The sequence below is a fragment of the Balearica regulorum genome, chromosome 9, assembly GCF_011004875.1.
Source record: "Balearica regulorum gibbericeps isolate bBalReg1 chromosome 9, bBalReg1.pri, whole genome shotgun sequence".
NCBI lineage: Eukaryota > Metazoa > Chordata > Aves > Gruiformes > Gruidae > Balearica > Balearica regulorum.
This window is the reverse complement of record NC_046192.1, coordinates 23647331-23663797: the sequence shown is the minus strand read 5'-3', so window position 1 is coordinate 23663797 and position 16467 is coordinate 23647331. Positions and strand designations below refer to the sequence as shown.

The window sequence follows — 16467 nt, the reverse complement described above, 5'->3', positions numbered from 1 at the left end:
GCAGTCTGAAAGCACCCTCGTTCACAGCGTAACCATGTATCCCTAGACAAAAGAGATTTTTATCTAAATCTCCAAACTTAACTATGTCTGTGTTTTAGTTTTTGTAAAGCATATTGTTTAGCTTGAGTATTTAGATAAATGTAGTTACGTTTCACATTCTTAAACTAATTTTATTCTATATTTAATATATTAATAGCTTAGGTGTAAAATCATTTGTATATAGTAAAGGCATAATGCAATTAGTGAAGTAGGAAAAGTTGAACAGGAGCGTAAAGCTACTGGTGGCCTGAAAAAATAAGGCTTGGCCCATATTTTAGAACTCATGGCGTTTTATTCATACGTTCTTGTTTTATATTGGGGAGGGGATAGCTAGAATGTGTTATGAAATTTTTGGAAAACTTTCCTAGCATTAGTCCTGAAGTTGGCCTTGAAATGCTGTCATGGTCAGCTTCCTAGAATTCACTTGTTTGTAGAGTATATATTTTGATTGTCAGTAAAGATAACGACTTTGTATTTTTTCTGCACTTAATTTGTGTAATTAATCCACACAACAGAGTTTTCTATGACATGGTGAAGTCGGCAAAAGACGTAATTACACCTACCTGTTAATCTGTGCTTGTGAGATTTCAGTAATTTTATTTAAGCGGTCACTAGTAAGCAGCAGAAAGCTGCAAATTTCAGTTTTCTTTTTGCTTTGTAGTGTGAGTACTGGTTTTCATTACAGAAAGCTTGTGGAATTTTCTATTGGTTGCATATTTCTGTTTCAAAAAGCCATCAATTCTTTAGCTTTTGTGAAAGCAGTTATTGCTTACAAATTGCACGACAAGTTTGTAGTGTGTCTCCATTACTTAGAAAATTATTTTTTTTCAGGGTTAGTGGTTCAGTTGGAAAATGCTTGAAAAATGAGTTTTAAGCACTTCATCAAGCACAGCAAACAAAGGGTATAAAATTTTGCTATTTGAAAATCGATTAAATGTAACAATATCAATTGAATTTTTTTTCTTCAAATATAGATACCTCACTTAAAGGAAAGCACAGCTGTACTGTAACTACATCTAGGAAATAATAAAAAGTTGGTCTACAATATTTTGTTGCCGTTACGTTGCTTTCTGTGATTGACAAAATCTGTTTTTGTGTTTTCATACTCACTCTCAAAAGTATGTATTGATGTTGACATGCCAGTATAATTATCTTACATTACAGAAAGTAGCTGCAAAACGACAGAGTCTGTGTTAGCTCAAGGCAACAGGTTGAATGATTATTCTGAAAGCGTAGTAAAAGCCTGTGAAAAACGATCAGCGCGCTCAACAATTTTTAATACTTTGCCAATGATGTACAGTCTTCTTGTTAAGAGTTGCTGTGGTTGCATTACATGACACACAAAACTGTCCTCTACCTCACGTGAGATTTAACAGATATTTTATATGGTTTTAGTAAACAAGATGCATCTATCTGGTCACTTAGTTTACAAATTTTGAATTATATTTATTGAAACATGACATACTGTGCTCTTAGCTTATACCTCAATTGTATTTTGTGCTGTTATCCATTTTCATGCCCTGTAAATACCTGTATAGATGGTGGATTCAAAAACAAATAAAAACTGTAATGTCAGAGCACTTGCTTTTGTAATATTTTTGACTACTGACTTCTGAACGTGACTTTTTGGATGGTATTTAACAACGGTGCTTTTCTAAGGAGGACAGAGTCCTGGCTTTGATTACAGTGAATTGAAACCTGTTAGGACAACTCTAAAGGGCATTTTTAGCAAATTCTGCAAGCTCAGTAGCCCTCCTGAGCTCACCATGAGTCCATTTTCTGAATGGCTCGGTGAAGACAGCAACACTAAGATTTCTATGTACCTTGGCATAAATTTGATATTTATATGTGTAAATACAAACACTCGTGCATTTGATATGTTCTCTGGTGCACAGCTTTTGTTGCTACCTGACTACCTGAGCAACGTTTGAGTTGTTTGCACCTCTCCTTAACAGCTTAGCAATGAACAAAAGTCACACATCACTGCATAAAATGCTGAGATTTATAAAAAGTTAAAATCGGGAATGAGGCTTATACTTTATTTGCTGATGGAAAATACGCCCTACAGTGACTCAGGGGTTCTGAGTTTTTGTAAGTCACGTGATAAAGTTGCTTAATATTTTTGTCTACCATTGGGGAGCTTAAATAGCAGAAAATTCAGAAGAGAGAGGAAGGAGGTGAGAAGCAAAGAGGGAGCTGCTCCTCTAAGCTGAAGTTTGTCATTTCGAAAAATCTAGATTGCAGTAAGAAAATACAACTTCTACTACAAATAATACTTTGGAGATTTCTAGGTTATTTTTATTCATACTAAGGGTTTGGGGGTTTTTGACAGATAAGCGTGGTTACATAGACACACACATTTCCTTCCCCTCAAATCAGAACAAAAATGCTTGGTCCTTGTTTTAAGGTACCGCTCTCGCATACAGGAAATCCTGGTTATGTTTCAGATTATTGCAAACCCTTAATGCTCCCGTGTGCTTGCTTGTGCGTTACAGCTGAAGAGAGAAATGAGCGGTGTGAACCAGGATGAAGATGAAATTGGTAATATTCTATGAGCTCAGCCTTTAGAATGGAAGAAAATTAACAACTAGCTATACCACTTAAACCTGTTTCTTTCTGCATCCCATGTTGTATTTTTATACTACCGCATTTCCAAGCAAGGGAGAAGCTATTGGGCTGAAAACCCTGCAAAGAAAATGTTCAAGGTGAGTCATTTGTATGAGAAAAAGTCGTGGAGTGTGGATAACTTGTGTATGACTCATGGCAAGGTGTGTCATTTGTTGGAGAAAACAATGCTGATCAAGGAGAAACTGCTTGAGCGACAGGGTAAAAAGATTGATTTTTAAGGCGTTCACACTGTTGCTGAGACAAATGCATGTGTAGCACTCACTTTAAAATTGGCAGATTTTAAGAATATTGCCCTAAGTGTTTGAGTTTATTTAGCATACTGCTGGGAAGTCGTTCTTTGTTTCGTACTTTATTGATCTCGTGAATCATTGTTCACTTGTAGCACACCAACTTACATTCGCTTAAACATCGGTGGTGCTATTTACAACAGTGACAAAATAATAAATGTTTCCTGTCCCCATCGACATTAATGAAATAATTCAAACTGTGCCCTCTGGGCACCGGACCGAGTACTGTTAATAGTACGATTTACTGAAGTGTAAAATTTACTACTTGCCTGCTGAGCTACTGCACACTCTTTGACAAATGCGTTTGTGAAGGAAGATGTGGCGGTGTAAGACTGTTTTGTGGTTAAGGAAACCGTAACTGAAGGAGACTGAATTGCAGTAGGATGTGGCCACAGCCTGTGAATTCGTATCTTGCGGCATTTTAAAAAGTTGGGGTTTGTGCATTAGGATGCACCTGCACTGTCACCATGTAAAATACTTCTGATCTCAGCCTTGGGATGAAACGGGATATGAAGGTGTTGCAAAATTTTGTGGTATTTTGAAGAAAAATGAAATACTTTGAATTATGTTAGAAATGTGTTAGTGTGATTTAGAGAATATGCGTGGATTTTAACCTCCAAAGAATTGTGTGGCAACAGTATCCTTAGATGATACTGGCTGGGATCGGTCATCCCAAAGTGGTTAAATATCCTTATACCTGGTATTAATCAAAAAGCTGTGTGCTTTTATACTTGATACAAACGGAGCAGATCTTCAACTTTATAAAGTTAGATGGAGGAAACGCTAGACTGCAAAAACGCAAACTGAGTCAGCGGAGGGGAGCGGCAGGAACGCGTTCGTTTGTCAGCTCGTCTCCTTCCAAATGCAGGAGGTGACGTGCGAATCCTTCCAACACAATTGCATGGTCCAAGAAGTGGAACGCTGCTAGTTTCACTCGAGAGACATCAAGTTTATTTCCTGAATAATAAATAAGCAGGAATATTGTTTAGGGAAAGATTAAATCCATCTAGAAGCGAACCCTAGACAACAAGAAAATGGTGGTTGGGTATAAGTAACAGCTTGCTCCGCCTGAAGTGGGTGCAGTAGAATAAGCTGCATAGAAAGGTGGAATCACATCGGTAAAGTCAAGGGCAGCATGGCTTCACAAAACCACCGTAAACCAGGTACAGAAAAAAACCAAGGAGTAACCAACTTTATAAAACACGTGTGAAGACAACTCTTAAATGTCTATTTAATATAAAAGCACCTCTGCAAAGATGATTTTCAACTATTTACGCAGTAACTCTAGTGTTCAGATGAAGCTTTGACAAAACAAAACTGTGGCCTCGTGCCCTTGAATTTCAGATCTAAGGAACACGTGACAAATGAAGCTTAGGATGGTCTTGTTCATGTTTTTCACTTTATATGCTAAAAAGTGGAAGAAAAAAACCCCACTGTTGGATGAAGATAAGAATATATTTCATTCCCGGCACCTTAACCTCGGAGAGCAGCTTCCCCTGTTTCTCTCTCACTAACAGCTCTAGGAATGAATCAAATTCATTGTTCTGTGGTTTTCTTGCCCAGTTTTTCCCTTTCCCCCTGCAATGCGGACAGCTCTCCGCTAGCGGTCTCCCCAGGCACGGTCGAGCTGCCCGCACCCAACTCTTCCCTCCGCAGAGCCGGGACGCGCGATGACGGCATTGCGTTAGGGATGCGTTTGGCACCCCATAACACAGACGTGTTTGTCAAAATACAGATAAAATTAGGAAAATATCCTGCCTGCCTATTTCTCCTGATGCAGAACAGGCTGTGAAGTTTGGTTTTGGGGTTTTTTTGGTTTTTTTTCCTTTCGATATTTTGAAGTGGGCTGTTCCTTGTTCTATCGAGTAGACAAAAATTTACACCCCTAATGAGTGCAAGTAAAAAAACTGCTCATTCTAAATTTTAGCATTCAAAAATTGAAATAAAGTGCTGTTAAAAACATATTTAAGACTCCCTGCATGTTAGTTAACTTTTGAAAACCCAGGCACAAGCAGAGAATGCAGTGATGGGTCTTTTGTGTTTTTGCAGTTACTGAAAGCGTCAGGAAAGACCCAAGACTGATTTTGTCCTTTTACTGCAGCCTTGCCGATGGCTTTGATAAGATGATCAATTCCACCTCTTGAGTAACTCTGTCCATCACGTTTCTTGCCCTATCCTCCCATGAAGAGGTACCAATGCCATCATTTAAGTCTCGAAAACACTCCCTTAACATTTCTCTCTTGATGCTACATTTTGAATAGTCAGGCTGTTCGCATTTGAATAAAGCAGCCTGGTTTGTTCTTCAGGCACGGGTGGGTGCAATTCTGCATCTCCTCCTCTCCACACCCTCCTTCTCCTCTGACTCTCTCGATGAACTGGCAGAAGTTGGGGCTCCCTGCTCGCTCCTCCCATGCGTGATGGGGCTGGAGGAAGCTCTGACCCCTCCCAGGGAGGGAGCTGGGCAGAGGCAGCCGAGTGCTGCAGCAGAGTCTGACCAGGGGCCTCGTCCTACCAAAGCCCCGTCCCTCCTGCTCACAGCCCGCAGTAGGTCCCAGCAGCCGGGATCCGCAGTAGGGAACTCGCCGGCCGGCTTTGCTGAACCCCTGCGGGCGCTTTCCTGTCCGGCTTGCCCCACCAAGGGATCGACATGGTGGCCACCTGCCTGCACCTGGCCGGATTTGTCTGCAGTTTTATAGGGTGGATCGGGGTGGTTGTGGCAACGGCCACCAATGACTGGGTGGTGACTTGCGGCTACACCATTACCACCTGCAGGAAGATGGATGAGCTGGGATCCAAGGGGCTGTGGGCAGACTGCGTCATGGCGACAGGTCTCTATCACTGCAAGCCCCTCGTGGACATCCTCATACTGCCAGGTACGTGAGCCCCGTCCTCCCCCTTCCCACCCGGAGATGAGGAGCAAAGCCTTGCTCTGAGCGGGGCAGGTCCTGCTGCAGGATGAATTGATGGCGAAGCTCCTTCAACATCATCAGCACAGGAGATGGTCCATTAAATATGCTAAAGAATGTGAATGATAGCTCTTAACATGATTCTCATTAAATTATACCTGGTTTTAATTGTACCCAGGTATCATGTTATCTGTGGCTATTAAAGACCAGTTTAAACATTAATCATTGCTCTTAGTAAAAGCTCGCTGTTCCTTTCACATCTTCTATCTAGGCTGCATTGCTAAACATACATAGTATATTGAGGTATAACAGAGTTCTTTGAGTTTTGCTTTGAGATGATGATGAACTATTACAAATGTTAAGGTTCTAGTCCTTAAAATGATTTTGAGTATAATGAATCTTTCAGCATCTATTATTAATGCTGCTATGGCTTTTAATCTTTTGGAAGATTAGTCTTGAGGGTCTTGTGCTTCCCACATGTTCTAAGGCAAGACAGAACTTTTACATGGCAAACAGATGGAACTACATTTAACTTGTCTTGATATTTTCTAATTATATAGTAATTTTCAGCTAGTTTACTGCAAAGCAAAAATTAAGCAAGGTATTTAATCAGTATTAATACATCTTTTGAGCCAATTAAACCTGCCAAAGTCTTGTGTGCTCTTGTCCCTGTAAGCTGAGTTAACGATCTTATCTGTTTCAATCACTGTTAACTCTGCAGCCTGCTTTGTTCTGCTATGGTTTAGATTGCACCTCCTCTAGCATTTCAGAGCTGACATTCCAAAGCTGACAGGGTAGAAATAACCATTCCTTGTAGTTTTCTTTCATGTTTCCTTATTTCTTTGTTTAAACTGTTGTGAAACTTACAAAGATTATTCCTGATATTTTCTCTGTTTCGGAGTCTAGTCTGTATGACATAGTGCTTAGCAATATTGAATCTCTCAGACTAGCTCCTATTCTCCCTTTCTCTATGTGTGTATACTTTTATTTTAGTAGGTTTACCTTCCTTATTGCCACTATTGTTCAATATGATCCAGGACAGGACAGAGAAAAGGCTTGCCCCAAAGAAATATTATTGAAGGAAATTTAATAAATAGGTAAACAGGTCTTTCAGCAGCAGAAAGCAATGCTTCTCTCCAGCAGAAACAAATCACAAAACAAGATGCTTCTGGTTGTAACCTATTTAATACCTGCAGTTTTCTGTGAGAGGGAAATTTATCCTGGTGTGCCCGTTAGCTGAAATGTATTTAGAGTCCTTCATTGTCTAAGTCTTTAAAATGAATGTGTTTGTATTCTTGTTTAATTGGGATTGATTGCACAGAAACCACACTGGGCACTGCCATCTCCTTTGTTTAGGATCTCATTTTTTGCCCTGAAGTCCTCAGGTGACTTTTGTTTTTAAGGTTCCTCTTGAAAAAAATCAAGCAAATATTCAATATACACAGAGTCTGCATTTCCAGGAACAGTGAAATCCTCGTTTCTGGTGTCTTACCTGTATGTCAGCGAGACTCGCTTGAGACCCCTTTTTGCTGATATTGTTTGAGACATCATGAAACTCCGCGTCTGCATGTGGCAGCTTCATTTTGTTAATAAGATGGGAAAGAGAGCCAGCACATTCGCTCTGCTGGAGGCACCGGAGCAAATCTGACGCTTTTTCTTTTCCATGCAAGTAATGACCTGGTTTTATTTATTTATATATAGATTTTATAGAGCATATAGATTTTTTTATATAAGAATATATAAAAAGAAATTATATATACATAATATATATATGAAAACATTTTAAATATTGTTACATTATTATACATAGACCCTCACAGAGTGGTAGAAAAGTCAGGGCCCTGCCCAGTCCCTGGCCGCTGTTGTTCCTCACTGCCTGGCGCTTGGCTGCTGCAGCACGGGGCCAGGAGAGGGGTGGTAACTCATGAAACGCCAGGGCATCCCGTGATGTCCGTAGGGACCCAGAGGAATGACGCGGCCCTTGGTTATGGCAACTCAAGCAGCTCTGCAAAGCGCAGGCGTTTCTTCTCCCTAAGGAAGAGCTGTGCCAGCTCGAGCCACGGGTCTCCTCTGAAACCCCGCTAGCGGGCTGGGCTCCTGAGGTGCAGCATCGGGCCGGGGCTGCGGTTGGTGAGCATCCCTCCTCCTCCATGGTGGTATCCAATGGACCTGCATGTTTCAGTGATGGGTCTTCAACTATTCAGCCTTCCTCTGGATAACTGTTGACCTCCTCTGCTCACAGCAAGATGCTCTTTAAGACTTTAAATTCTTGTTATTTAATCAAGGCTGTCTTTGTGAAGATATAGGGAAACTCCTTCCTAGCTGTTTCTCTTGTTTTCCCTTCCATATTTCCCGGTTCCGTAATTCCTCAGTGTCTTGCTGGGACAAGCTGGTGTTTTCCAGGCAGTGCTGCTTGTTTGTTGGAAAATTTTGAGCTCGCACATCCCATGTTCATGCACTAACCACTGTACTGCAGTCTCACTGTCTTAACTGTTTACACAAAGGAACGAACCTGTCTCCCCTACTCCATACAAGTATTGGGAGCTAATCAGACACCTTTGTCCAGAGGTCTCCTTCTCTTGTGCCGAATAATCAAAATCCTCTTGCCTTGCCTTGCCAACAGGGTATGTCCAAGCATGTCGAGCACTGATGATTGCTGCCTCCGTCCTGGGTCTTCCCGCTATCTTCTTGCTGATAACAGTCTTGCCCTGCATCCGAATGGGCCACGAGCCTGGAGCTGCCAAGTACCGGCGGTCGCAGCTGGGAGGGATCCTCATCATCCTCCTGGGTAAGGCGCCCACCGGCCCCGCGTGTGTGCGGAGCTGGAGGTCTTCTTCTGCTCCAGGACAATGTGGTGCAAGCTGATTGAGCACGTTCACCTGAAAGTACGGTTGTCCAGGCTGGGCTGACCCTGAAGCTCTTCAGCATCGCTGCAGACTGTGGGGCGAACAAAAGGCACGAACAGGAGTGGGAGGACAAAGAGAGGAGGCAGGGAGCAAAGCAGGGCGAAGAGGGGAGGGCTGTGAACCCCTTGTCTTGTGGAGTCCTTGGGCATGGCCACCGCCTGTGTCTGCGGGAGGGCGATGGCCGTTGCACGCAGGCAGCTGCCTGCAGGCAATGGTTTTGCTGGTTCGCTGTGGAGGCGATGCTATTTTTGGAAAAGGGTCTAAACTCCCAAGCTGTTTACTGGGAAAGGATAGCCTCCGAATTTTCCCTGGGCATCGCAGATGCAGCCAGGACAAAGTAAGCTGAGGTGTGTAAGAGGGGTTGAGGGGGTGCTGGTGCTGTGGGGACAGCACGGTAGGGCGCAAGGAGGTGGCACGGACCTGGGAAGAGGGGTGGCATGTTCCCTGTGCCTCCCAAACCCCTCTGACCAACCTTGCCCTTGGCCTCCAAGTTCCCCTGGGAATTTCTTCCTGTCCTCAGTGTCTGCAGAGATTGTTTTGAGCAGTGCAGACTGTGGAGCTCATTGTCCCCAATGCAACACCTGCATGTTCTTGAAGCCTCATCATCTCAGCAACAGCCTGCGGTGCCTTGTTTTCACCCGTCCGTGTGGCAGAGGAGGAGGGGTGAAGGAAAGTGGCCTCTTTGTGTGGCTCTGCTGGTCGCTGGCAGCCCATGCTGACATCATGCCCATCTTCTTTCTTCTTCTTCTTCTCCTTATTTTTTGTTCAAGTGGGCACCAGCTATAGCTGCAGGCTCGGAGGGGCTGTCCTCTGGACACTCCTTCCTTGCGCACGGTCCTTCCCCCGGTGCCTTGGTGAGAAGCAGTTGGTATGAGTTGGTGCGTCCAAAATCTAGGAGACTGAGACTGAGACCGAGGGGTCTGTGGGGCTTAAGGGCCTGTTGCCATAGCTGGAAGTCCTAAAATCAGCTTTATACAGGGCCTGTTTTGGACATCCCGATCATGAACAGCCACATTAGAGAGCTGTTGGAACATCCCTGTCCCGAAACCTTCAATCATGTATTTGGGCTTCGCAAAGTGAAAGAAAAAGGGTTTTTTTCTGCCTGTGAAAGAAATTTTCATGCTGGAGGAGTCTGCTCTGCTGGATTTCCCTGCCTGGGATGGGGGAGGCCCAGCAGAGCTGCGCTTGGTCACAAACAAACGCAAGTTTTTGGTTCCAGTCCAGGAGAACCGTGCTGTGGATCAGCACCGTTTGCATGGCTGCAGACATGGAGATGAGAGCATTGCCCCTAAATCTGCTTTGCCGAAGGGCGACAGGATTACAGAACCAGCACACAGGCAGCAAACAACTTGCAGGGGCAGCGTTGGGTAACGCTGCACTAGAATAAGTGAAATCTCACATCTCGCAGTGTTGCAGCGGGGTTCGGGGTCTCGTGTGCCACTTGCCCATCCTGGTCCTGCTGCGCTGTGACTCCAGGCAGGAGAATGGATGTAAGAGGATGAGGGAGAGGAGTTGTGGTGCTCCAAAAGCCAGACTCTTCTCTGCCTCAGAACATGGCTTTCCTACTGAGTAGATCCTGTGAGGAAAGGAAACGTGTATTTACATAGACATTGGCAGACGAATGCTCTTTGGGTCGGATTTGGACTTCTTGCTGTTTTTTACCCCTGTGAGTTTTGAAGTATTTACAGGTGAAGTGATTTGCTCATGTTGCTGATACCCTGAATGATCTGGGCTGGGAACAGCAGCTTGGTCACAATGTTTTAGGCACAATTACAATAATGCTCCTTTTGTCAGATCACAAATGAAGAATAAATAAGGTCCTTTTGCTCTTAAGTTGTTGTGTTGGTTTTTTTTGTTTAAACAACAACAACAAAGCAACCCACATGTATTTTTACAAAACCCAACTTTTTCCAGGCTGATCAACAAGACAGTCCCTTTGGAAGGAGAATAATGTACAGAGCTCAGGACTTTGACATTATTTCAGCTGATTAATGATCTGTTATTTGCAAAATGAGGTATTACTATTCCAGAGCATTTAATAAGTATGAATAAGGCCTCAAAAGACATAATACTGACTTAAAATTCATTATACTCTGAAAGTAATATACCTCGGACTGTTCTTATTTACCCTCTGGCCACTGAACTCTCGTTTGTGGTTTTCCACAACCGCATGGGCTCCGGCCTTTTCCTCTAAGTGGAGACCAACTCCCAGAGCTCTGGGTAAAAGAAAACAACCCCCAAAACACTCGCTAATGTAGCAGAATAGAGATGTGATGAGAGGAGCTGGCCCCATGGCAAACTTCACTTGTTGCTCGGGGAAGGGATGGCAGTTTGGCAGCGAAATGTATTAAAAGAGGAAAACAGGGGCTGAACTGGTGTGGGGGGAAAAAAAAAAAAAAAGAAAAACAAGCAAAAAAGTTGAAAACTTGCCAGGAAAGCAATGGGTTCAGATATTCCATTGATTTTTCTGTCCGCTGATAATAGCAGGCTGCAGAGTGCAACCTGTGTGCCCACCCTCCTATCCTGCCTGCTGATGTATTTATGACTTCGCTTGATCCTATCTGTCCGAGAGAATTGATTTATTGCCGAAAACAACCGTCAGCAGAGGTTTGCTCTGAGCCAGTATGAAAACATTTTGTACGCTAGTGTTGATGGAAAAACCCTGGCCCATCCTGTGTTGATACTAATTTCGGGGGCCCCGTGCTGGTAACCGAGCGGGTATTTTCCTAATGGAGGTGAGGGACCCGAGAGGCTGGAAAACACAGATGAAAAATACCTTAGTTATTGGCAATTACTACTGAAAAATTACCGTATTAGCTATTGCATACTAAATAAAGGATATTAATAAGTTTTTCTGGACATTGCATGAGATTTACTTGTAAAACCGTAGATATTAAGACAAAAAGATTGCTTTGAGTACAAAAAAAAAAAATCATGGATGTCTATTATTTCAACCAGATGCTTTGAAAGAGAAATCTGTGTGACTTTTTGAGTCAGCAACCCAGAATGATTAAATTTAGCTGTGAAAGAGAAGTATTCTTGTTCTGCAGAAAGCCTTTAACTTACTGTTAAGGAATTTGGCAGGGACTCACTGTCCTTTGAGTTAGAGTAATCCTGCTCTGTCTCCCCCACCTCCCCAAGCACCTTCTGTGCTTCTTGTCTATGTGCACTTCCATCTGATTAAAATATGCCTGTAATGTAGAATATTAAGAGTTTCAGCTCAACGCATTGAGCCACTGCAAGTTCGCAGTCAAAAAGAACTTAGAAAAGCGGGAGCCTGGGATGTGTCCCTGTGGATTCACAGTGATCTGACGGAGCAAGGACAACCCTACCAGCAATTACTGAGATGACTTCTGCAGGTAGAGGCAGTGGCTTTACAAGACTGCCTACTCTAGCTGCAAAAAGCAGGCAAGCTTTCCAGTGTCTGTGCACCCCAAAATACGCCTGTTGTTCCAGCTAACACAGTTGATCTAATAGAAAATATTCCTCCTGTTTGCAGACTTCTTTTTCTGCTAGACTATATTGACCACAGCAGCTCTACTCTCTGAAGACATTCATATTTAGAGAGAGGCAAAGGGTCTCAGCATCAGCACAAAAGCAAAGGGGTAATAATTTCTATTCAAAGAGTTCACCCTTGTAGACAGCTATTTTAGTACTTGAAAATTGCCCTAAAATGCCTTTTCCAATCCCTTAGGGTTTCTTGGCAAATCAACTTTTCTTCAGCCTTTCTCTGTGATCCACCTAGACCAAAATTCGAGTCCACCAAGAAATACTGCAATTGCAGACCACCCTTTTCCCATCTTCTCAGAGGATTTACAACCCAATCTAATCTACACAGAGCAATGAAATCCAGTCCGGTTTCAGGGCGTTCCTCTTGCTGAGCAACGGGGTCACCGGTGACTGACGGCAGCTGGTAGCCTCCGAAGACAGAGAGGTCAAACTAACCCATGCAAAGTCCTTGGCTTGTGTTTCACAGCTTGCTAGTATTGTCAGCATTAAAATAAGGTGGTTTTACATGTAGTAGAGCCGCATGCACAAGAGATGCCATTGTGTTAGCGTCCCTGAGAGCTCTTCTCACCCCACTGCAAGTGTTTTCTTCGATCCTGTGTTGTGGGGGAGGGTCTGGATAGATAAGGCTCTTATAGTCTATGGACATAAATATATATATATATATTTACTGCTGACAGAAAAAGAAAAGATGATTGTGTTTTTTCGGACAACAAAGAAGCTTTTTTCCGGAGCCCATTAGAATGCTTTGTGGATTCCCAACTGATACATTTTTGTTTTAAAGCGTTAGAGGGTCATGAGCTGTGTGCAGGACGGATCCACACGCAGGAGAAATGCTGCTCTCCCCTCCCTGCCTTCTCCAGAAATTCCTTCCAAAGCCACAGGGTCCTTGCTTTGAGGAGGCCCAAAATTATTACTGGCTTTATTAGCATCCTTCAAATGTTCTTCTCTTTTCCATAAGAAAATATTTTCTCTCACAATAACTACAGCTATTGAGGATGGGTTTTCTGCTGTACGGGCCAGGAGTTATGGTTTGTTCTTCACTTTAACTAAACAACTTTATTTTTAATCTCATCCCCCCCCCCCTTTTTTTTTTTCTCCTATTGCAACCTTAACTTTTTGACACTGCCTCCAGATACCTTTTAATGCGGTCGGTGGAAATCTGTAACGCTGCCACGGTCCTGTTATTGTTTTGCTCTGATTCTCTGATAGCCACAAGGATGGAGTCCTGCACAGCTTGTCCCAGAGGCAAGTAAATATTGACAGATTAATTCTTCTCAGATGTACAGGCCATAAAAGAGTATTGTTTTAGGATCTGCTCCTGCGAGGTGATTAACACCATCAACTCCTGTTGCCCTCGATGCCTGTGGGGACTTTGCAGGATGGAGGTAGCACCCTTAGTGAGGGTGGTGAGTGTGACCTTGTGTAGCACGAGGAGAATGCAGGGCACGTGTTTTCTCCCTGCTTGGAGCAAACCACACGTGTGTGCTGCACACTGAAACACTGTGGTCCCTAGCCTGGCTGCCTGCAAGGTGCTGCGTTTGAACCCACTTTACTGTCCTGAGGGTACCCGCTTCACACATCCCCCACCTAGCACTCCTCGCAGCGCCACCGTGGCAGCCTTCCTGCTTTTCGTGAAAAAAAAAAGAAAAAAAAAAAAAGAAAAAAAAAAAAGAAAAAAAAATCTATGGAATTTCAAGCTAAATTTGAAGTCTGCAGTTATTTTTTGACCCACTGTAGACTCTAGGTAAAATACTGTTTTCCCTTCAGATGAGGTCCCATTTCTATTCAATTCAGTAGGTTTCTGGAGAGCCTTGCTGGGTTTGTCCCCATCACTTTGACACAGAGAAATTTCCCGCAGGGAAGCAGTGTCTGCTTTCCAGAGTTATGAGACATTTCCTTCTCCATAGAAAACCCCGCCAATGCTGTACTGCTGCTTATTTTGTCCCTGCCCATTTTCTGCTTGTATTTTATAAACCCTCCTCTGTCTTGCTAAGTGCTGGGATACTTCATGAATGTTTATGTGACCATTCAGTAGAGCAACTGCGGTGATGCTGATTGACGTGGGCTGAGGACGTAGCACGTGAGTGCATGCAGAAATAGCAATTTAAACCAGTTGACTCTGGGCCACGGATTTTACTGTCTCACCCATGCATACAGCTTTTGTGGTCTTGCTTCATATCTAATCTATTCCTAGTTCTGCAGCTCTCCAGAGCATCAATTTCAGGGATGACTTTCCTTTTTCCCCCTTAAAGATATTTCTAGGGAGCAAATCTGTTTCCCTTGTAATAAATAGACCAGACTCTGTCAAGCAGCAGTTGTTGTTTTCTTTTTGTTTGTTGGTGCTTGAGGGAGATGGCTGTTCTCTCTTGATCTCTCTCCCACGCTGCCCCCTGCTCAGAGATCCCTTGGGCCAAGCCCTGATGCTGATGCTTCTGGGTCCCTCCGTGGGAGTGCAAGGGAGGAGAGATGGGCTTCCTCTCCGTCCCCTGTCCTGCAGAGCCTTCCCTCCCTTCGGTGTGCTTTGTGTCCCCGTGGTGGGGTTACCTGCTGGAGTCACCTTTCCTTTCTATCCCTCTCCAGCCATGTGCGGCGTCGTTGCGACCATCTGGTTTCCTGTGTGCGCCCACCGCGAGACCACCATTATGAGCTTCGGCTACTCCCTGTACACGGGCTGGATCGGCTCTGCGCTCTGCCTCTTTGGCGGCTGCGTCATCGTCTGCTGCTCGGGAGATGCCCAGACGTTCGGTGAAAACCGTTTCTACTACGCCTCGGGATCCAGCTCCCCCACCCATGCAAAGAGCGCTCACGTGTAAGCGTCCTGGGGACGTCCCACGGCTGCCGTCGGATGCTTTGGCTGGTGGGTTTGCGTGCCCTGGGTTTGCTTCTGCTGACGTGCACCGCTGTCAGGCTCCCAGGGGAAGATTTAGAAAAGCAGCACAAATGTCTGGTAGTTTGAAGTGTTATTCTCCCCATCTGTTCCCCCCTTCTCTAGAAAAGAAAGCTCCAGCCAGCCCTACCTCTTGGTCCTTCCCGTTTTGTCTTGACCACCGCTCCCCCACCTTCTTGCAGCCAGGATGACCCAGATGGTTTGGGGCTGTCATGTGGGTTTTAGGGTTCTAATTTTATTTTCTAGCTCCCCTGATTATAGGAGAGTTTAAAGCAATAAAACAGAAACGAGAGAGACACTTTCCCGTTGTTAGAAGGACTCTGGCTGCTTCTCCCACCGCGTCAGGATTTGCTTTCCCCTGTTCAAGGTCACTGCTTTGGCACGGTTTGGGATGAGGGTAGGGAGGAAGGCTGTACTCTTCAACCGGGCAAATGTTTCTCTTTTGGAACAAGAGTAGGGGAAATTTTTCTGCCTTTCTCTGTAAATACTTTTGTATGAGTTTGGTCATGTTAGTAACAGTACTTCCCCCACCCCCACAGTCATCAGTATGAAGGAAAGAGAACTCAAAGGTCTTAATTACATGGTAGATAACAGTGCCTTTTTATATAGTTTTAAATGACTTTGGGGGCTCTAATCCCCGCACTCTGGTTTGGTTTCTTTTTTTCCTTTGTACAGATCAGTTACTAAAAATGTATTTTTACATTTTTTTAAACTCCTTGCTTTCTTCCTCTAAGTTTGTGTTCTGCCTTGCATCGTTAAAGTAGCACATTTTAACACAGAGTATAATGTACCTGTTACAATACAATTCTGGTGAATACTGATGATGCCTTTGTACTTTCAATGAAATACTGTACAATAAATAACAGAGTGCCTGCAACCACTGGCTTCTTTCCTGCCTTCCTTCCCCTGCGTGTTTCCATAGCTAGCTTTTCCATGACAGGGGTTTCCCAATGATTTTGAAGATTTTTTTTTTTTTTTAATAGCAGTTCAGGATGAGACGTTCTGCTCTACTGTGGGATTAAGTGGAACTTCTGGGGTTTTTTGAAATATTTAAAATATGAGTAATCTTCCTGCAAGGTAATGACCGCTGGCCTATCCGTTTGTTCTTTCAATGCTCCCGATAGCAGCTTGCACCAGAGGTATGGACTCGTGGTTCTCTTTCACATCAGGGATGCTTAGAAACCCACTGAGGTGGTGGAGATGCACCCCCAGCACTGCCTGGGCGTGCTGAAGTTGATAAGTCATGTTGCTGGAAGTGCTCTCAACTAAAATAAGAGTCTGATCTGGGGTCATCGCTCTCTTTG

At 43.8% G+C, this 16467-nt stretch overlaps 1 protein-coding gene across 4 annotated transcripts; it reads left to right on the top strand.

Moving 5' to 3' along the window:
* The first annotated feature begins 2539 nt into the window (after positions 1-2539).
* Positions 2540-16038, top strand: CLDN11 (claudin 11). Of its 4 annotated transcripts, none has more exons than XM_075761863.1 (4): positions 2540-2744; positions 5727-5827; positions 8484-8648; positions 14857-16038. In XM_075761863.1, the coding sequence occupies exons 1-4, from the start codon at positions 2665-2667 to the stop codon at positions 15087-15089; spliced, it is 579 nt and encodes a 192-aa protein (XP_075617978.1). In that variant the 5' UTR covers positions 2540-2664; the 3' UTR covers positions 15090-16038. The 4 variants fall into 4 exon arrangements, with proteins under 4 accessions (XP_075617978.1, XP_075617980.1, XP_075617979.1 ...); XM_075761864.1 differs by lacking the exon at positions 2540-2744 and adding an exon at positions 5066-5143; XM_075761865.1 differs by lacking the exon at positions 5727-5827 and having other exon boundaries at positions 2615-2744.
* The last annotated feature ends 429 nt before the right edge of the window (positions 16039-16467 follow it).